The following is a 22112-nucleotide window of genomic DNA, read 5'->3' on the forward strand; positions in this document are numbered from 1 at the left end:
CTGTGGTGGGGGGAGTGGGCTGGGGGTGGGGGGTGGGGTCGACACAAAGCTGCCGTTCACCATGTGGTGAGGGCTTGTGACCTGCTGAGGTGCTTGGGGAGTGTTGTGTGGGACTGGGGCTGGGAGGCAGCAGTGCCACAGACGACTTGGCTCTTTGTGTGCAGGGGCACCGGCTGTTTGTGTGTGTGTGTGTGTGTGTGTGTGTGTGTTGTGTGTGTGTGTGTGTGTGTGTGTGTGTGTGTGTGTGTGTGTGTGTGTGTGGGTGGGTGGGTTGGTTGTGCACGTTTGTGTGTGTGCGTACACGTTTGTGCATACGTAAATATTATGTGTGTGTGTGTGTGTGTGTGGGTGGGTGGGTGGGTGGGTGTGCACGTTTGTGTGTGTGCGTACACGTTTGTACATACGTAAATATTATGTGTGTCTGTGTTTGTGTGTGTGTGTGTGTGTGTGTGTGTGTGTGTGTGTGTTCGTACTAGGTAGGCAAGCTTCCTCTGCCCTCAGTCTCTAGTCTCTCTCTATTTTTTCTTTCTCCCTCTCTCTTTCCCTCCCTCCTTCCTTCTCTCTTTTTACCTGATGTACTGTGGTTATCCGTTTTAATAGGCAGATGCCCCCAGAGAGCTTGTTATTTTTCTGCTCGCGCCGCCTCCTCCCCCCATGTTGTGAGACGCTCTCCTCTTCTCAATTTTTCTCTCTTTCCCCCCCGACTCCCTCTTCATATGAATGGGTCCTTCATTAACCATTAGTATAATTACCTCCATCAATTTTTGTCTCATAAAACACCAAATTTATTATATTCTTGGCAATTAGGCTAAACTCGCTCTTGTCATGCTTGCTTTGTAGTCTGTTGTATTGTGTTTTCTTCCTTTGTAATGTGTTATACGGTTTTATGAGATAGAATTATTTATAGTTTCTTACCTCATGTAGAGCCCATTCAAAAACATCTTGAAAGGACTTTTGTTGCTGAAAGGTTTTAGCATAGCTTGGATGTACACAGAATTTTGCACTGAATTTGAGAACTTTCATTAGATGCTTCGAAGTAGAACTTTAAGAGTTTTGCCTCACATAAACTAATCGGTAAAGAACAAAAGGAAAACATTTTATTTTTTTTTATTTAATGTATTTATTTCATTGTTCATTATTATTATCCACTGATAGTTTGTATTTTTTTTTTTTATTATTGTGTGTGTGTGTGTGTGTGAGTGTTATTGTGGGGTGTGTGGTGCCTGCCCGGAGTGTTCCGGAGCGTTTCTCACGAATGTGTGACAGGCGTTTAACTCCACACGACCTGCTTCTCAAGTGCCTCCCTCGGCCCTCTTCAATCCTGTTAAGAGGCAACAATCGGCCCTCTCACGCGATTCCCAGCGTGCTTTAAGCCCGGCCGCCTACCAGAGAGCGGGTCCGGGGCCTAGCCGTCCTCTCGTCAGTCCCCAATGGAAGTCCCAGAGAGCCCCGGTCTCCCGCTCCGCCTCGCCGGGATCCGCACAGCACAATAGCCAGAGCGGAGCTATCATATGAATAATAATAATATTAACTCCCAACAATAGCAGAACTCCCCTTAGGTGCAAAGAGGGGGAAAAGGGGATTTGGGCCCATTTAGTGAAAGCTCAGCTACTGAAGCTCTGCCTAATCTGGTGAGAAAAATAGTGTTACTGTAGTGTGTTTGTGTGTGTTAATGTGTGAATATGCACACTTTTGTGTGTGCAAATGCTTAATTGAGGGAGCAAACCTCAAAAGGTAGACTTGTTTATTTACTAAGTTTATTTCTTCATCTCTGACATTGTGTTTCATCAGGGATGCATACAATGACTCATCTTTTTTTCCCTCATCCACCCACCCCCCTTCCCCAAACACACTCACTCTCTCTCACACACACACACACACACACACACACACACACACACACACACACATCTTTTACTCCAAATTGATTGTGTGCCCCGTTGCATTCAAAAGCTTTCAAAGGGAAGGGGAGAGAAGAAAGGGCTGAGCAGGGGGCTTAATAGGTGCTTTAGTAATTTCAGAGTTTTCATAGCTTAATCCGTTCTGAAAAGCTCGCCAGAAGAAAGCCTGCAAATGGCCCTCAGCATTAATTTGATGTGACTTCTGTACAATGTGGACGGCCCGAACCCTGGAAGCACGTCGCCACAGCCTATAGGCTTTCATCCGTCTACCCAGCCTCCACAAACACACTTCAGCTTCTGGAACTTTCCACACGCTCTCTCTCTCTTTCTTTCTCTTTCTCTCCCCTTCTCTCACTCTTTCTCTTTCGAGGATAGCAAAATTAGCAAAATGCGACAATCAGAAATTAGATTATCATTGGAGCATCGTATGAATTGCACAGTTGGTTATTGGAACCGGGGGGTGCTATGGGATATCGGAGGCAGAAGCGGGCTCTTTAAAGCCCAGTGATCCCACGCCTCATTTCCTGTGTGAGAGCGTCTTTGTGCGAAGGAAAATATTCCAGTTGGATTCCTCTCAATGTTGGTGGTAAGCACTCTTAAAGTGGTGCACGACCATGAATGGAGTGTGAATGATAAGTGGAGGGTGTGTCTCTCTGTGTGTGTGTGTGTGTGTGTGTGTGTGTGTGTGTGTGTGTGTGTGTGTGTGTGTGTGTGTGAGAGAGAGAATGAATGTTAATCAGAGGCCGTGTGAACAGGTCCAGTGCTAGTTTGAATTTGGATCATCAAAGTGTGATGAAATGATTGACAATCCTGAACGCACCAGAGTCAAGTGGCTGGGCACTCTTTTGATCTATAACCAACTGGAGGCAAACTGATGTAAACACCTCTTTACCCCTCATGACAACACATTAGGTAGTATTATAGCTCGAGAGAACATACCAATACATGTACAGTAAAAAATGTCCTTGCTGGGTTCCCAAAATATTCCTTTCTCTAGCCTACCCTGTGTAGTTTAGAGATATGTCTTTATGTGAACACTGCACAGTATTAATTACCCCAGGGCTGTTTGTGTCATTACTTTCACAACACAAAAATGTTCAACTCTGTGCTGAGGGATGTACACTTTCAAAAACATAGAGACAAATAAAGACATTTTTCCCCAGAAAAAAACAAAAAAAAAAACTGGGTCTGTCACTGTTACGTGACCCATCGGGACCGAGCCCATTAATCAAGCTCGTCTTTCAGCACAATATTTCAGCCCATCTAAAGAGAAGCGTGGAGAACGGAGAAAATAGTGGTGCTAAGATATGAGCACCAGATACAAATATATACACTTGAGACATAAATCACTTAGAAAGCCCCGCACAGTGAGTCAGTGCTCCATGTGCTCTAGTTTCATTCACATGAGAGAGGGATGGAGAGAGAGAGATGGAAAGAGAGAGAGATGGAAAGAGAGAGAGAGAGAGAGATGGAGAGAGAGAGGGAAAGATGGAGAACGATATTTTGTGTGTGTGTGTTATCAGAGAATCCCCCATAGAGGTGTCAGGGAGAAGCCTGGAGGGGTTTGCGTGTCGTAGGCAGGCACTGGGGCCTTGCTGTGATACACACATCCACTGATCAGCCCAGACAAAGACAGCGTGGTGGGGGTGGTGGTGGTGTGTGTGTGTGTGTGTGTGTGTGTGTGTGTGGCGGGGGGAGCATGGAGCAACTTCTATTTTCATAGCTGAGGGAAATGCCAAAGATCTCCTCTCCTCTCCTCTTCTTTCTTCTCTCCCTTTAAGGAAACGACATAAGGGGTGGAGAGGAGTACAGGCAAGGAGAGAAGGAGAAAGAGAGGACAAGAGAAAGAGAGAGAGGGAGGAGGAAAGGAGAGAGAGAGAGAGAGAGAGAGAAGGAGAAAGTGCTAGCATGGCGAGGTCAACAGCCCTGGAGAAAACAGGCTGCATTAATATGCTGTAATCCAGTGTAATTAGTCAAATTAGGGCCCGGCGAGCGCCTTGTCACTGGCTGTCAGCGTTGGCAGGCCTGCAAAATGGCCTGCGGTCCCTCTGGACAGCAGACAGCCGAGCCTGCAGGCACAGGAGAAGAAGGAGAGAGAGAAAGGGAGAGAGAGAGATAGAGAGAGAGAGGTAGAGAGAGGGAGGGAGAGAGAGAGATAGAGAGAGGGAGAGAGAACTTCCTGCTCTTACTCCATTTTTCTTTCTCTCTGTCATTGCTCCTCATTTTCATGAGTTTGGGTCTTGTCACTCTATTTCATTTTTATTTCATCGGTAGTTTGTCTTCTCTGTTTGAATTTTTTATAACTCTCTCTTGGTATCTCCATGTTCCTCTCCCATGGTCTCTCTTGCTCTCCCTCCTTGTCTTGTCTTCTCAAGTAATCCATCCATTTTTTTCCCTCCATACAGTAAGGTAAAAAATCACACCAAAAGGAATTCACAAATGTATAAACCCCCCTCCCCCCCTCCTGACTCTTTCTCCCGGTCTTGGCATCACCCTTCTTCTTTCCTGCTTAAATCCCGTGTGTGGGGTGGTGTGATATGGAAGGCCGCACTCCGCATCACATAAATAAAGTCAAAGTAATTACATCAACGTGGTTCCCTCTCCGCCCACCTAAGACGGGATCGCGAGCAAGTAGGCGGGGGGAAGGAGGGGTGTTCATGTGTGTGTGTGTGTGTGTGTGTGTGTGTGTGTGTGTGGTTGGGGGTTGTTGACGGGTTTGGCGTGAGACTCTGCTGACATGCTAGCGCTCTCGCCCGAGCCGAGTCAGTTTCCGCTCTGTGCCGGATTAGCACTGCATAAAAAGATTTAAACTATATAATTACAAGGGGATCAGGCACAAATTATCTACCGCGCTCAACACCCAGATTATCATCCCTCTATCCCCGCTCTCTGTCTGTCTTTCTGCCTGTCTCTCACGAAGACACCACACCACACCACAGCCCCCCCAATCCAAATGCCTCTCATAACATCCCAGGGGTGAGCCTCTGACAAAAGGCTCACATTAGCATAAATTTACAAGTGCAAATTCTGTTTCTAGGGACTAACCTGATCTACCTTTCCTTTCTTTACCTCCATCCCCTTCTCTCATCCATCCCTCCTTTCAGCTACACCCCCTGTCATGGAGAGGCCCACAGGACAGATATGTTTTGCTAATTCTACTCAACGAGTAATAAAAAAATGTAAAAAAAACACTCACACTTTGCGGAACATTCCGGAAGCATCCCTGAAGGTGTCACACGTGATAATCCTCAAAAGGCCATCTACTGGAGGAGAGGAGAGGAGAGAGGGATGGATGGGGGAGTACAAGCAGATCCGGGTGTTTTCCGGATGATATAGTGGAGGTGACAGGAAGAATTATACCAGGGTGGACAAACGTGTAACATATTATTAAGCGATTGGGGAGTGAATAGCAGGGGTGAGGGGGATAATTGATGGCGTTGCTGCTGCTACCTTGGCATGGTGGAGAGGAGGTGGAGAGGAGGGTGGAGGGAGGAGGGTGGAGGGTGGAGAGGGCTTCCAGGCAAAGGTGGAAAGACAAGATTAATTGAGGACGAGCCAGGCACTCATTGCTCATCAGGGTTTTCTACACAAACAGCTTACGCTCCCCCTCTCTCGTTCTCTCACTGTCTGTCTCTCTTTCTCTTGCTCTCTTTTTTTAACCTCTCTCTGTCGAGTGCACTCTCTCTTTTTCTTTGTTCTCCTCCTCCTCTTTCTCTCATTCTGTCACTCTTGCGGTGGCCTCCTGTGTCAAGCTGCTGTGTCGTCTGCCTGCTCGGCCCTTCAGTGCTCTCTCTGTCACTCCCTCTCTCTCTCTCCCTCTCTCTCCCTCTCTCTCTCTCTCACTCTCTCCATCTCCTCCATCGCACTCTTTTTCCATCCTCTCATCTTCTCCATCCCCATGCCCTTCTTCAGTACCTCCCCCACCATCCCTGCACCCAGGCTTGGAGGTTCATAAGTGGGTTTAGAGGCGATCAGCCCTCTCTCTCTCTTTTTTGCTCTCTCTCTCTCTCTCTCTCTCTTTCCCACTCTCTGTCCATGGCAGCCAGGAAAGGCTGCTGGAGATTTCCGTCATCTTACGGCTGACGAGTCCCTGAAGAAGGCCCATTAGGGGAGCTTTCCTAAAGGCATCCGCCGTGCCGCCATTGCCTGGGCCTCTCCCCAAGCTCCTTAACACTGAAGCCTCCTCTCGGGCTATTTATCCAGATTGATGTGTGTGTGTGTGTGTGTGTGTGTGTGTGTGTGTGTGTGTGTGTGTGTGTGTGTTTGTGTTTGTGTGTTGTGTGGGTTAAACTGTGCCTATAAAGCCTATATGAGGCTAAATGCATTTGGAGATGACCATTCATGAAAAAAATAAAATTAAAAAAATGAAACTCAAAAGTTGAAAGCACTGATCCTGTTTAGGGCCCCCTCAGAAGAAGAAACGCAAAAGTCCCTTTGACATTCACAGCGTCTCATCTCCTGCATAGGCCACCGCTCCCCCGACAGACGTCTGCGCTGCCGAATGTCGGTTCCAGTCGGAGGGGTTTTCGGGTGTCTTTTCTGCTGGTGTCACATAAATCCCACCAACCCTCACAACCTCATCCCCTCATCCCAAAAAGCCTTCACAGGCTGGGGCTTTAAACTCCTACGGGCCCCCATCTGCATGCATGCCATACCACTGTAACCCCCCCCCCCCTCCCTCTCTCTCTCTCACACACACACACACACACACACACACACACACACACACACACATACACTACCCCACCCCCATGCACGCACACCTCCTGGTAACACACATGAAATGCACCCCGGTGATGTAAACGTTATTGACAAACTCGGCCGGACATTTGAGGCAGTTATCTGCCGGGCATGTATAATGCATATTCATTCATCTCCCTGCATGCTGTGGTGGCTGGGTTCTCCTTCAGATGGGGCTCTCTGTGTGTGTGTGTGTGTGTGTGTGTGTGTGTCACCCCCCCATTCCTCCCTCGCCACACTCTGCCAGCCAGCCCAAATGTATAGTGACACTGATTATGCAAATCTGCATCCTCCACCCTGCATCCATCTTCTCGTGGCTTTATCCGCTCCCTCTATCTTTTCACCTCTTTCTTTCTTTCTTCTCTCTCTCCCCTCTCTTTCTCTCACACGGTACCTGCGTCGGAGAGGGACCCATACGAGATGCTGTCACCTTCACTTGATATTATAGGAGTTATTGGAGGAGGAATTGAAAGGACACAAGTGTTTCTCTCTCTCCCCCTCTCCCCCTCTTTCTCTGGTAATATTGGGTAATGTGGTATTTTATGATATTTTGCTTCCCCTCGTCTCGTCGCCCTTTTGTGCCATACACACTGTTTGACCCTATAGACCAGATGGAAGAAAGCCCTTGGACCCTTTGGCATTTGAAAGGCAAAGACACTTGTGCGTGAATGCCTCAGTTTATGGGTTTGCTTTCTGGAAATCAAACAAATAAGTTGTGTACATCCTACTGACGTTGTGCACAAGTGTGAGACATAAAGCGCTTTCAGACATACGTGTAAGACCGGAGGTTCTGCCGATGTTAAACGGTGGGGCCGTATATCTGAACGACATAACCGGTCATATGGAAGTCCGAATTTACCCGGTGTTTATACTACTCCCCCCCCCCCTAGTATTTCCTCCGGACATTATGTAAATGTGCTGTGTCTGAACGAGGAGTAGAACATGCGGTTAAAATTCACACCTAGTGAGAGGGCGTGTTGGTGACGTTTCTTTCGTGCGTCCATGTGGTTAGATCTGACTTAAATGCCAGTGTTATGATGGAGTGGCATAGTGCTGTCCAGAAAATCTCTGACCTGGAAAGATGCAGACATCAATGGAGCTACTGTCCATGAGGGCATACAACATTTTGATAGAACACCTGAAGGGAACGTTAGAACCGTTAGCCTACAACTGCATGGCAAGGACAAAAGCGAATTCAGAAGACTGAATCATCATAAGCAGAAGGCGCTGAAAAGGCAGTAGCCTACAGCGGCGTCGTTGACGACAATAACAGGAGTATTTAATAAATTGTTAGCCAACACGGTTTTCTGTTCATTGATAGCCTTCATGACCTGCTGAACTTCGCTGATATTTGCTGAGCATATATGCCTAGAGAAAATGAAAACGAAAGAAAACCCAACTTTGTTCCAAGCTCCTTCACGTAAAATGCGACACATGGGGAGAGGATGCTTTTGGAAAAAAACAAACCATAAAAAAAACGAACAACTTCACTGTTATTAATGTTAGTATTTTGTTTGTTGCTTAAAAACGTTGTATGATCTTGAAGTCTTGAGTTAGTCTACTGAATTGGCTGGTAGCCCACCATAAAGTTTGTGCATGCTCTCTCTCTCCAACGCAAACCAGATTTGGGGTTCTATAGCTAATTCTGGTACATAACATTGAAAACAGATAAATGTGTTTATTTGAAGCACACATACAAATACTGTAGGCTAGGTCAATTTCAAGTGCGCACTTATGTGACTAGCCTACTTCAAGTATTAGCCTATGCACAATAGATTTCTCTTCTTTAGTCTACATAATGCATAGGCTACACTTTGTAAACAAAAAGCAGCTGTGACAGGCAGCGGCCGCATATATTCTGCGTCATATCTCGCATCTTGTGAACTCTACAAGCCCCCACCCCTCACTCGACAACCACATGGAGATTATGTAATATGCGTGTATGTCGTTCACACATATGTCCGTATAAGGTCAGTATTAGGTCCGCAGGTTAGCATCATATCTGAATCATCCGAAGGGTAGGACCTCCGTTTGACAAACCTCCTCATATACTCCGGAGGTTATATCTGAAAGCGCTTAATAAGAAAGGTGAGAGGTTAAAGGTTAGAGGTTAAAGGTTAGAACACTGGATTCCTCACACTTGAGTTTATACTCCCATATTTGAAGTGCATCATTTCAAGCCTTTTGACCTCTTTGTTTCTATTGAAATCATATACCCTAAGAAGATGCAGCCAAACAAGTAATTTTTCCATAAATTAAGCAGTGTCAAATAGAGTATAGAATATAGAAAAATAAACCATATTAATACCATATTAACTGCCCCTGTGTATTAACCTCAGAGCTGAAGCAATTTTGCAAAATCAATGTATAAACCTCGGCTAATAGTTGGGAAATTACGGTTATGTCATTTTATATTGTCAAGTCATTTTGCCTTTTTTGTCCTGTGCACTTTGCACATTGTGTCCCTGCAACCTTGTCCAGACCCTATATGCTGTGCTCATGCGTTGCATACCTGACTTTTATTTCGAACAAACGACTCGACATATGCTAGCACCAGATAAAGGATGACACATAAAGCGACAATATTTCTCTTGTGAGCAGAGGGGGGTCGGCAACCAGACATTTACCTTGTCTGGCGTGTCGGGATGAAAAAGAGAGGGATGGAAAGAAATAGAGAGGGAGAGAGAGAGAGAGAAGGAGGGAGGGAGGGGATTCGTGACAGGGGCAGCGAACACAGAGTGGAGAGGAGAGGAGAGTGCTGTTGTCGCACCTTGTCACCCGCCACTGTAGGGCTGAACGAGCTTTCATTGCTACAGGAGGGCTGTGAGGAGAAACCTGCAGAGCTGTGTCGTAAACATAGTACGTGTGTGTGTGTGTGTGTGGGTGGGTGGGTGGGTGGGTGGGTGTGTGTGTGTGTGTGTGTAGTAGCCCCCACCTGTTCACATGTCACCCTCAGTAAAAGATTTTTGTGTGGAATAGGGGTCTGCCCCTTCTCTTTCACACACACACACACACACACACACATACACACACACACACACACTCCCATGCACATGTCTGACTGTGTCAGCAGTCAACCCTGTAGACCTTACACCGTGACGCTTCATGTCATAGTCAGGCCACAGACACACACACACACACACACACACACACACACAATGTGTGTTGTAATGAGACAGTTGTACTTCTGACTTTTGTGGCCCTGGCCAACATCACTTTCGATGGTGTGAGCATGGTCATGACACAGGTGTATCAGTCTAAGCCACTGACCGAGTCAACGTCCCTCAGCCCCTGCTTCTGTCGCCATGGTGGTCACAGTGTTCAAATCAGATGAGCGTGGCTGTCCCTGACACCCCCACACACACACACACACACACACACCTCCATCCCTCTCTCTCTCTCTCTCTCTCCATCTCTCTCCATCTCTCTGCCCTGCTCACTCTGTCTGCCTTCCTGCAGATGTGAGGCTTTTCATCGGAAGCCTATTAGACAAATCTGAAGGGAGTACTTGGCAGAGGTGCTATGATAGCAAGTTGTCACTGCTTCCAGCCCTCACGTATAAATATATCAGTCATGCTGGCTTGGGTCCGCCACGCGCACTCATTTCATTGCCACATATCAGCACAAATTTGACATGGAGAGGGATTGCACTTATTTCCTTGTGTGTGTGTGTGTGTGTGTGTGTGTGTGTGTAACTGTGTGTGCAAATGTGCGTTTGATCGGTTAGAAAGGGATGGCTTTATTTCAAGTGTGTGTGTGTGCGTGTGTGTGTGTGTGGGTGGGTGTGTGTCGGTGCGCACGCACACGCTACTGCCGGTATGTCTGCATGTGTGTGAGTGTGCATGTGAGTGTCAGGTCTTTCAGATGTATTTACCCCCTGTCATAAGCCCTCCAGCGGCCCCGGGCTTTGGGAGGGCGTGGGGGTGGCGTCCCTTTGAAAAGTGAGATGAAAGATCTTTGAATCTGTTTTCATGCTTGATGTTGAGGGCTCATTTCTAACAGTCACCCCATCCCCATCACTGCCACCCAACTATTGTGCTTGAAAGCCTCAAGAGTTGCGCTAATGAAGTGTGTGTGTGTGTGTGTGTGTGTGTGTGTGTGTGTGTGTGTGTGTGTGTGTGTGTGTGTGTGTGTGTGGTGTGAGGAAGAGAGAGGAAGAGGTTGGAGTGTTTTGAAGGTTAAGTCTAAACGCCAGTGAGACTGTGGCTGCTTTGACTTGTCTTGTCACATCTGTCAAAATATTATCTCTGTTTCACACTCTACGTGCACAACCTACTCCATCACCTGAGCCCTGTAGGAGTGAAGTGTGGAGGAGAGAGAGAGAGAGAGAGTGTTGATAAGAAGGAGATGTATAGGGGTCATATAGGAAAATGGAATTAAGTGAGGTTGGGCTTCACACTAACCCTAGGGGTTGACTATTGTGTTGTGTGTGTGTGTGTGTATGTGTGTGTGTGTGTGTGTGTTTTGAAATAATATGAGGTGCATTTACAAGGAGTAGAAGGGAGCCATGTTCCTGCACCACCCCGCCCCCCCCCCCCCCGTGCCAGACTGGGTTGGTAGAAGCTCTTTTCACTTCCTTCTCCTAACCCCCCCCCACCCCCACCCACCAACGCCAAGAATTTTCTATAGATTTTATGGAGAGATTTGTTTCTTTCTCCTCCGTCCCCTCCTGCTCTCTCCATTCCAAATATTGTCCTTCTGTCTCCTTTTTTCGAAGGAAGCACCTCCTCTCCCCTCCTCTCCTTCACTGGTCCCTATCCCCTCCATTTATCTCTCTACTCCTCTTCTCCTGGCCTCTCTTCTGCTCTCCATTTTTGTAACTCCCCTCCTCTACTCTGTATTGCTCTCCTCCATTCTCCTCCCATATTTTCTCCTCTCCATTTTTTTCCTTCCTCATCCTCCTCCTCCCTTTCTCTATCCCTTTTTCCTCTCCTCTCCTCTCCTCTCCTCTCCTCTTCTCTTCTCAGCTCCTCTCCCATCCTCCTCTCCTCCTCTCCTCTCCCCTCCTCTCCCCCACTGGCAGGCAGGCAGGCAGGCTGCTGCTCCTGCGGGTTGGGCTGCTGGTGTGATTAGATTGGGGCCGAAGCCTCCAGCTGGCAGGCCTGTCTGGGACTGGAGGCGGCCGTCCCCGCCGCTCGTCACCGCCTGACACCGCTGACAGGCAGGAGGACAGGCTCAGCAGACAGGTTCATTAAATGGCATTTTTTACAGCTGGGCCACACTGACAAAGAGAGCAAAAGAGGGAGGGAGAGAGAGAGAGAGAGAGAGAGAGAGAGAGGGAGGGAGGGAGGGAGAGAGAGAGAGCGAGCGAGAGAGAGAGCATAAAAAAATGAGGGCTCTGCGCTTTGTCAAAACGAGCCCAGAATTCTACAGGGGCCTCTTCGGGGCCTCGTTTGAAGACGGGTCTTTTTTTCCCCTCTCCTTCTCTTTCTGCCCTGGCCTTGTCTCTTTTGTTGCCAGCGAGCCCTTTGGCCTGCACTTTGTCTCAGCGGGAGTGATGTGCACACACTCTCTTTGAAGGGGTGACTGGGAGCAAGAGGGCAAACAGACTTACACATATTGCCCACATGCATTGTCTTTCGGCAGACAATGGATTGTACTTTTTTTCAATATGTGTGCTTCCTCCTTTTCTGCAAAATGTTTTTTTTTTTGTGAAATCCATTGTTTGGCTTTTCTTAACATTCAAACTAAATTCATTCCTGCTTGTAAAATGTCTGACGTTAACACCTTGACATGAAGCACAGATGCACTGCTGATAGTGTCAACTCTGTCATTCTGACAGCATGTGAAATCGTTCACACCAATTACACTGTAATGTCTATGGTGACAGTGGCTCTCGGTAGCTGGTGTAAGTATTTTAAATCCATAATCTTCTTCTTAAAGCCAGGTGGCAGTTAAAATAACAGACTATTCAAGTGTGTCAATGCTATCAGACTCAGTTATGCTACTTATGTTGCTTATACTGATACTTTATGAAATGTTTATTTGTAGAGCTTCACGTTGTTGTTGTTGTTGTTGCCTCACGTGAAGTTATTTTTAAAATAAAAGACCAGTGACCCTAGCTTTTAATGTTGCTCAGTACAATTCAGTCCCCAATTTCAGGCAATCCTGCGAAACCAACATGATGTCCTCACAAGACATTGCGTCAGATTGCGCGGCGCACATATTGTGGTATCTTCAGTGAATACATGTACTATATTTACCCTGGGAAGGCATTTGTGGTCGGCTAAGATTGTCAGTGGACAGAAGTAGTAGAAATGCATGAATTATTGAGCACTCTTCGGTGTGTGTGCGTGTGCGAGTGCGTGTGTGTGTGTGTGTGTGTGTGTGTGTGTGTGTGTGTGTGTGTGTGTGTGTGTATTTCATGCCTAGCATGGAGAGCAGCCGTTTTGAACCATTCTACCTCTTATACTGTACTGGACTTTTGAGGATTTTTTCCCTCAGAATTATAAGCGCCTGTCTTCACAATGTCCAACTAATGGAACGTAATGAGGCTAAGGGGGCCTTTTCGGTTATCTAACCCCCTCCTCCACACTAACTCCCCGCATCGCCCCCGTGCTTCAAAAGGCATTGGAGGGGGGTCGGCCGGCTAGCTCCCCATGAAAGGTGTTGCTGGACTGCTTGTTTGCTGTTGTTGCGCTGTGTTGTCATCGCTCTGTCTGCCCCCATGTATCAAATGCAAACAGTACTGGAGCCTCATCTCCCACTCCAGCTTTGCTCTAACACCCTCCAGCCAAGACAGACACACAGAGCCAAAGAAATGTTTATATGTTTTGTTAGTCCATCGTAATGTTAAATTTGATCCGGTTCTCTATTTTTAGGAGGATAATAATAATGCATTATTCATTAGTTCATTAGTTATTTTCTTTGTTATACTGTAGTTAGTGGCAGTAATGTGCATTTTTGGAAAGGGTGGAAGAGGGAGTGTTCTGAAGGAAGGAGTAAATACGGGGGTTGTTTAGGGAGGTCCAGTGTTTGAGAGGCTGAAGCGTGCTCGAGCAGTGGAAATGGAGAGGGGGAAGAGAGACGAAAGAATAAGAAAGAGAGAACCAGAAACTGTAAGATAGAACACAGGCTATCGCCAGCAGTGCTGATCTTCCTCCCCCTCTCTCTCTCTCTCTCTCACTCTCTCTCTCTCCATCTTTCCCTCTCTTCTACCAGCTTTCGCTCTCTGCTCCTCCCTTCCTCTTCTCCTCTCAGTGCCGCAGGGCTCTCCCCTCCTCTCCTCTCTTCTCCTCTCCCCTCCTCTCCTCTTTGCTCCTCTCCCCTCCTCTCCTCTCTTTGCTCCTCCCCTCTCCTCTTCTCTTCTCTCCTCTCCTCTCTCGTCTCTATGACAACAGTTTGAGCAAGGGTGGGTTGCTAAGGTGTCAGGCAGAAGGAGGTGTGTGTGTGTGGTTGTGTATGTGTGTGTGTGTGTGTGTGTGCGTGAGTGTGTGCGTGCGTGAGTGCCTGTGTACTTATGTTTGTGTGTGTGTGTGTGTGTGTGTGTGTGTGTGTGTGTGTGTGTGTGTGTGTGTGTGTGTGTGTGTGTGTGTGTCTGTGTATGTGTGTGTGTATGTGTGTGCAGCTTCGGGTGTCTGTTTGCCTGTGTGTGCTCTGGCGTGTATGTGTTTCTGTGCCTGTGTGTGTGCGCGTGCGTGTGTGTGTGTGTGTGTGTGTGTGTGTGTGTGTGTGTGTGTGTGTGTGTGTGTGTGTGTGTGTGTGTGCGTGTGTGTGTGTGTGTGTGTGTGTGTGTGTGTGTGTGTGTGTGCGTGTGTGTGTGGTGTGTGTGTGTGTGTGTGTGTGTTGAAGGAGCGGTGAGGAGGGGCGTCTGGTGGGAGAGATGCCACCGCGTGTCAGGTAGAGCGTGTGTGCTGGAGTAATCCAGTTTTAATTGAGCCCCTGAGGCTTTGATGTAGCGGCGGAGGTCGAGAGGAAGAAGGGAAGAGGGGAGAGGTGGAGGCAGGTAGGGGTGGAAGGAGCGAGGGAAGACAGGGAGAGGAAGAGGGAAAGGTATTCCAGGGAGAAATTAAAGGCGATCCCAGGCTCTCCTGTCACCTCTGTAGAAAGCCAGCTATTAGCATGGGGCCTGACCTCTGGCCCAGTGCGATGGCTCACTCTCAGCTGCTGAGCTCACACACACATACAGACACACACACACACACACACACACACACACACACACACACACACACTGATAACGTACACATATAGAGAAGATGGGCTTCACCTACACACACACACACATGTCATGGAGAAGGCTTGTGGGAGGTGAAGAGTGAGAGGATAGGAGAAAGGAGAAGAGAAGATGGACAAGTAAAAGAGTGAGGAGGGGACTTTTCTCACCTTTCAGAGAGCATCTCTTGATCTTGCTGCAAGGCCCTGGGCTCTGTGTGTGTGTGTGTGTGTGTCTGTGTGTGTGTGTGTGTGTGTGTGCGGGTACATGTGTGAGTGTGCGTGTGCGTGTGTGTGTGTGTGTGTGTGCGTGTTTTGTGTGTGTGTGTGTGTGTGTGTGTGTGTGTGTGTGCGGGTGTGTGTGCGGGTGTATGTGTGAGTGTGTGTGTGTGTGTGTGTGTTTGTGTGTAGGTGTGATGATGGACCTACATGTGTGTGTAGCCCCTGTGTCGAGCTCTCTCTGTGGGGGTATTGATTAGGCGTGCCTGTCCAGCCCTCCTGACGGCCACTGCGTGTCCAACCCCCTGCAAAATCAGCCGGCCCAGTGGCCAGAGGAAATTACTGAGGTGTCAGAGCCGTGCCGTGGGGGAAGAAGAGGTGTGCGCTACCGCTAAAGCTGCCCTGTTAGCCCTGCAGCTAGGGCTGACCGACCGACCGACCGATGGGGGGTGCGGGGGGAGTCCACCCATAGATGGTACTGATGAGGAGTCCGCAAGCTGTGAAGAGGCGCTGTCAAACATGAGCGCTGGCTAATGATACGACTCTGCTTCTCTCTCTCAGCACCGTCCGCCCTGACAAGACCTCCCTCTGTCCACGAGCGGCTTAAATCTAATGTTTTCTCTCTCTCTCTCTCTCTCTCTCTCTCTCTCTCTCTCTCTCTCTCTCTCTCTCTCTGTCTCTCTCTTTTTCTTTTTTCCCACTCTTTCTCTTCCCCTCCCTCTGTCTGTCCATCTCCTCCTCGTCCTCTCGGCCATCATCTCTGCAGGTGCTGGCCTACTCAGAGGGGTTGCATGGCAAATGGATGTTCAGCGAGATCCGCGCCGTGTTCTCTCGCCGCTACCTGCTCCAGAACACGGCGATGGAGGTCTTCATGGCGAACAGAAGTAAGAAACAAAAACTGGGTTAACACTTTCTAATAAGGTGCCATAATAAATAGCAAACTAGTCATTACCTAACCCTTTGTTCATATTTGTTAATTGTTACTAAAATATCTATTTGGACCAAGTTACAAATATTAACAAAGGGTTAGGTAATGACTAGTTTGCTATTTATTATGGCACCTTATTAGAAAGTGTTACCAAAACAGGAAATGTGATGTATCAAACCACACCAAGCTACAGACGATCATGCAATATTCAGGGCAACAGATGAAAAGTCATAGAACATTTATTTCAATTTTCATTTTAGTGGCAGATGTTTTTGTTAATCAAACAAAACACGAGAAAAGAATGTAGTGTTGACTGATGTCGGTGCCAGGTCAGGTGTGTCACACAGCCAAGCGCGGGCTGATTTATTGACGTTTATGTGTGATGTAATTTCCTCCCTCAGCATCAGTCATGTTCAACTTCCCCGACCAGGCCACCGTAAAGAAGGTTGTGTACAGTTTACCTCGTGTCGGCGTGGGAACCAGCTATGGCCTGCCACAAGCGAGGTACAGTTCCAAAATACAAAATAGCCCATGCAAACTGACCCCTTAGCACATACAAATACAAACCCAACATGATAGTCAGATTAAGAATAAATTAAGCAATAAACACATAAATGTATATATTATAAATTATGTGTTTTACATATTTATTTAAATATTTTTGTCTGTTTCCCAGTTTTAACTTGACTATGTTTGTGGATCCCTTTTGCCTGCAGCTCTCTACACCAGAGAGCTATTTTAAGTGTGCGCTTGCAGCGGTGTGTGTGTGTGTGTGTGTGTGTGTCAGACAGGCCAGCCTGCAGTCCTGGCAGTCTAATTCCCTGTGCTCTTGCCACTGGAGCGAGTGGGCATTGACCCTGTCTGTACTGACCTAATTCTGTTCTAGAGGACTCTATAACTATCTGCCTTTTGTGTTGAGTACAGGCAGCAGAGAGGGACAAACAGAGTAGCAAAGTCTGGCAAAGGCTTAATGAGAGAAACACACGCCTTAAGAAAAAAAAAAAAAAAAGCCCAGGTGTGATTCTCCAAACAGATGTCATTAACAAGCCCCTTACCTTTCAGAGGGATCTAATGAGTGAGTCGTTAGCTCATAATGTGGAGTTTCCATTGGAGTGGGGAAACTGAAGTGGCACTCTGGCTCTGAAGAGGAGGCCACATGTGAGCACTCCAGGCGCTCACTCGAGACACTAGCTCTCTCCATTAGCCGTTAGCTTGGGTTGGGTCAACCGTCTTGGCTCTAAATAGAGTAGTGTGTGAGGTCTCTCTCTCTCTCTCTCTCTCTCTCTCTCTCTCTCTCTCTCTCTCTCTGCTCTTTATTAACTGCATATGTGTTGAACCTAGTTCAGGACACCGCTGTCCACACACAAACACACACACACACTGCTTTGGTCATCATTAAAAAAAGATTCCACCCTGTCCCCGGCTCTTTCTCAGTCATAAGACTGGGAGCGATCTGAGCTCTGTTCTAAGTGGACTTGCATGTGCTGGAGTGTGCACTCCTGCCTTACTGTATATTGGTTCTCATGTGTCCCTGTGGAAGTCCTCTGTGTAGTCACACCCTCTCATTCGGGCCGCAGTGGCCCTGGCCGCCCTGTCCACTCGCAGCGCTCCAAGCCAAGGGAAATAGATGACCTCTGGCCTAGAGCTGCTAACAAGGACTTGTGGTTATTCGCTCTGTTTTATTGGTGTTTTTCCTCTTTTTCTCCCTCTCCCTCTCTCCCTCTTCCTTTCCCTCCCTCTGTCTCTCCCTTCTCCCTATCTCTCTCTCCCTCTCTCTACCTCTCTCACTTTCTCCTTCTTTCCCTCTCTCTATGCCTTGCTCTCTCTGTTCTCTGTCTCTTCCTCCTTTTCTTCCTCCCTCTCTCTATCTCTCTCCCTCTCCCTCTTTCTCTCTTTCTGTCTTTCTCTCTCTCTACCCCCTCTCTCTTTCTCAGGCGGATCTCATTAGCCACTCCACGGCAGCTCTTCAAGTCGTCCAATATGACGCAGCGTTGGCAACGCAGGGAGATCTCCAACTTCGAGTACCTGATGTTCCTCAATACCATTGCTGGTCAGTAATAAACCGTCAGCCAAGAATTAATTAAGGTCTATCTGACCTTAAAATGGGACTCAAAATGCATAATAATAATAATAAGAAAAATAAGTATAAATAAGTATAAATATAAAATGTAAATGTAAATATGAATAGCCCATTGTCCTCAACCCACTAATATGTTTACATTTTATTTTTGTACTATTGCTTTCTATGCATGCAAGTTTTTGAACAATGCCGATAACTCAGATATCAGTATTGCCAACCCATTTTGTTCCTCTCTGTTTTTTTTACAGTAGTCAAAATCTGACCCATTTCAAATAACCTGAGGCTTATGCAGTAGTGGAGGTTGTCAAGAATCATTCTCTCAAGAGTATTTTATTCCTTTAACTTTGCAATTGCTAGTTCCGACTAGTTCAAAAAAGCTCTCATCACTGCAGACTATTTGCTTTATTTATTGCATTTTTCACCATTCTTTTTGTTTTTTTTTTTTTTGGGTTGAGCAAAAAAATAAATGGTACCGAATTTCTCATGCGGTCTTTGTGCATTTTTGATTCCACTAGGCAGGTGTTCTAGACGCTGTTAAGTTCTGCTCCTTTGAACTGGGAGAAACTCCTCGCAACACAGTATTCAGATGTTCCCCGCCTAACACAAGGCGTGAGCCACACACTCTTCTCGATAATTAGACTCTCCCTGTGTGTGTGTGAGTGTGTCTCCAGATGTGTGTGTGTGTGTGTGTGTGTGTGTGTGTGTGTGTGTGTGTGTGTGTGTGTGTGTGTGTGTGAGTGTGTGTGTTTGTTAAGTTGTAAAGTCTCAGATCTGAACTGTGACTAGCGGAGCCGGGTGCGAGCTCCTCGCGCTACACTCCCGCTCACAGAGGTGTCATCGCTCGTCAGCCCATGGAGGCACGCTCATGCATATTTATATTTAGCCCCCGTCGCCATGGCAAGAGAGAGAGAGAGAGTTTCGATACATTATTGTCAGCTAATTGGATGCGAGGCGGTGCGTGGAACATGGCGGAAACTCGCCAGGAAAGGGAAAAAAACGAGAACCTCAAGTAATGACCCCAGCTGACAAGGGTGTCAGTGCGGCAGACAGGCGCAGAGCAGAGGAGAGGAAGGAGAGAGAGAGAAAGAGAGAAAGAGAGAGACAGAGAGAGTGAGAAAGAGAAAGGATAGAAGAAATAGTTTGTTAATGCTGGCCTGGTGCTCCCCTAATTAAACACTACTTCACTGTTATTAACATCCCTTCCCTGCTGCCAAGGCCCCATTCGCACTGCTGTCAGGTCCGTCCGCTATGCTACCTCAACACCCCCATCCCCACTGCCCTTGTCCATGCCCCCCGCCTCTCCCACACACACACACACACACACACACACACACTCCTGTGTTTCTCAGTCCATGTAATTAAACTCCCATTCTGCCTTAGGACCTCTCTGTTAATGCTGTGATTGTAAGGGGGTTGTGGAAGGCCAGTCTTCATGTCTGCCCGCGGTAATGCTGAGGGACGTCTGTGTGGTTGACCTGCGTCCACACTTCCCCTCTGTCACGAGGACCCCAAATTTAAAAGTCAAGTGAAGTGGCCCTCGGTTTGAGATTGCACTGCCAAAGAGAGGGAGGGAGGGGCATCAACGTCAATCTCACTGTGAATGGACAGAGTGGGAAGTGGACTGTGTCTGTGACACTGGACCCAAAGTCCCAGCACTTCCATTCACACTCACTCACACTGGGAGGAGGCCCAAGGGGCTTACCATCAACCATAACAGCTGACCCCAGAACAGTTTCAACCCTGGTTGCTGCTCCATATGAGTCCTACAGCTGGTCTTAGGTTAGCATGTATGTTGAATGCTATTGAATGCTTTTATATCTGATCTCAAAGAGCTAAAACATGCGGCAGAAGCATCCATTAAAATGGCACTAATTTAGACGGCACATTATGAATGGCAATACACTCCACAGAGGGAAAGATTATCCACACCTGTTTCAGCATGCACTGTGTATACAGCTCCATAGGTGTCCGATGGTTTGAAGTGTTTGTATTCCAGACCCACTGGCATAATTACTCATGCAACCCACCCCATGTCACAGGAGTGTCTCACAAAAGGAACTAGAAAGGCCTTTACCAGACAACTGAAACGATTCCATCTGCAGTAATTATGCATTGCTGTAAAACACACAACAGACACAATGTGAAAGCACACACTTCAGCAGACTAGTGTGTCTGTGTTTCTCCTGGTGTCAGCACCATGCATGCATCTAATAGAGGCCTCTATTCATTCCCCTCTGTCACGGTGTAAACCCAACAGGACTCACAGAGCACTTCATTGCAGTGGCAGCTAAACGACTAAATACGATGAGATTTGTGATGTACGGCGCTGATATAGACCATAACGACCCTCCGCCACACACACACACACACACACACACACACACACACGCACACACACACACACACACACACACACACACACACTCACACACACACACTCACACACCTACACACAAAGCCCACTTCTCCGAAATTGCAATCACCATGACAGGTCCCACAAGAGCCTGCACTTATGGTTCTCAACAGCCGGCGCGTCAGCTGTCACTCAGTGACGTGTCCCTTTTGTCAGGCTAAACGATCGCTCAGCTGCCGTCCTAGTATCGCTTTGAATCATCTCAGGCACTCCAAACTACAGACGTGCAAGTGGTTTACATAAGTTAACTGTTACATAAGTTCCAGGTGAAACAGGTATGGCAGGATCCGGATAATGATAGCATGCGTCGAGGTTTAAGCAACGAAAAGGTGCAATTATCCAAATTACTTAAGTCATGTTTGCCTGCCACACTGATATTCATCGTTGGCTCTGACAAATCAAGCGAAGCACTAGCTTTTGGAGAGCGAGTTGGCGAGGCGGTCGCACAGAAAGCTCGCTGAGATACCCTAGCTGAGGTCCCGCGCCAAGCCGTCTCCACAGTCGGAGCCTGGGCCCGCACCTCAGGAAATACCAGCCATAACTGCACCCTTGCCCGTGTCAGTGTGCCTCGCGCCTCGTCTGATGGATGGCCGCTAAAGATGAAATAGGGACCATTGTTGCTCTTGTATCTCTGAGCGTCTCGTGGTCACGGCCCCTTGAGTGTCTGTGGCTGAGAAGGAGGAGGGGAGGGAGGGATGGAGGGGGTGTTTGAGTGACAGCCCCTTGTGTGCTTACTGCTCAGTTCCGCGACGCCTTTTTAAACACGTAGTTTGTCTTGTCTGGAAAGAGATCTCTCTGCATGACTGACAAAACCAGCCCGGCTCCTGTTATTGTTGTCTCTTTTTTTACCTGACAAGTGTACACACAGGGAGGAAGTTCTCTGTAATTTATCAATTTTAGGGAGTCGCGGTCGCAAGTGGTTGTATTTTTAGGCTCTTAACGAATCGAGGGGAATTCACTAATTGCATCCGTGGAGCAATCACATTCGAAGGAGACAGATTAGGGGTCTGTCGTCTCGCCTAAAGTGGCAGGCTTTCCATCCAATCAAAGGGCGTCTGTCGTTGGCAGGGAGATTGAACATGACTCGTGTGTGTTTGTTTGGGGCGGCCGAGCTGTTTTAGAGGAGAGTGAGAAAACGAGAGAGACGTGGCCCGCAGTTTTCACGGGCAGTTTCTCATGGCCGTGCCTCCTGTGACACTGTTTACCATCTGAAATCCATATTCCCACCGAAGACGAGAGCAGCCAATAGAGAGAGTGAGGAAAAAAAGAAAAAACAAAATGGAATGAGAATGAGGGAAGAGGAGAAAAAAGCCCACCACATCTGGATCTCGGCATGGCCGCATGCGGGCAGTGTCATAGATACCCATTAGGGGGTCGGCACAGTTACCAGCACTTGGCGTCCAATCAGAAAGTGACCTGTGGTGAGAGGAAGTGCTGGGAGCGTCGAGTGTCAACAGTTTCACCTCCGTCTGAATTTATCTTCCTATAATTACGTGCAAGAGCAACATACAAACAGACTCTTATGGTTCCCAGAGAGGCTAGAGCAGGGTCCCCTGATTGGAGTAACCTTATATGGTCATTTGTGGGCAGAGCAGATAGCCACATGAATCTCGGCACACAGCTATCTTATTGGATGTCTGAGTGATTGGATCACTTTTCACTGCCCTTCACAGCAGG

The 22112-nt window shown here is 47.6% G+C and overlaps 1 protein-coding gene across 10 annotated transcripts in view; it reads left to right on the plus strand.

Annotated features, from left to right (window-relative positions):
• Positions 1-22112, plus strand: part of LOC125307776 (neurobeachin-like) — a 296002-nt gene that overhangs the window by 228569 nt on the left and 45321 nt on the right. For all 10 annotated transcript variants that reach the window (XM_048263836.1, XM_048263826.1, XM_048263827.1 and 7 more), the window contains 3 exons: positions 15781-15898; positions 16344-16446; positions 17877-17992. In XM_048263836.1, coding sequence (XP_048119793.1) covers positions 15781-15898; positions 16344-16446; positions 17877-17992 — 337 coding nt within the window. The remainder of the gene's footprint in view (positions 1-15780; positions 15899-16343; positions 16447-17876; positions 17993-22112) is intronic.

Source organism: Alosa alosa, chromosome 15 (genome assembly GCF_017589495.1).
Source record: "Alosa alosa isolate M-15738 ecotype Scorff River chromosome 15, AALO_Geno_1.1, whole genome shotgun sequence".
NCBI lineage: Eukaryota > Metazoa > Chordata > Actinopteri > Clupeiformes > Clupeidae > Alosa > Alosa alosa.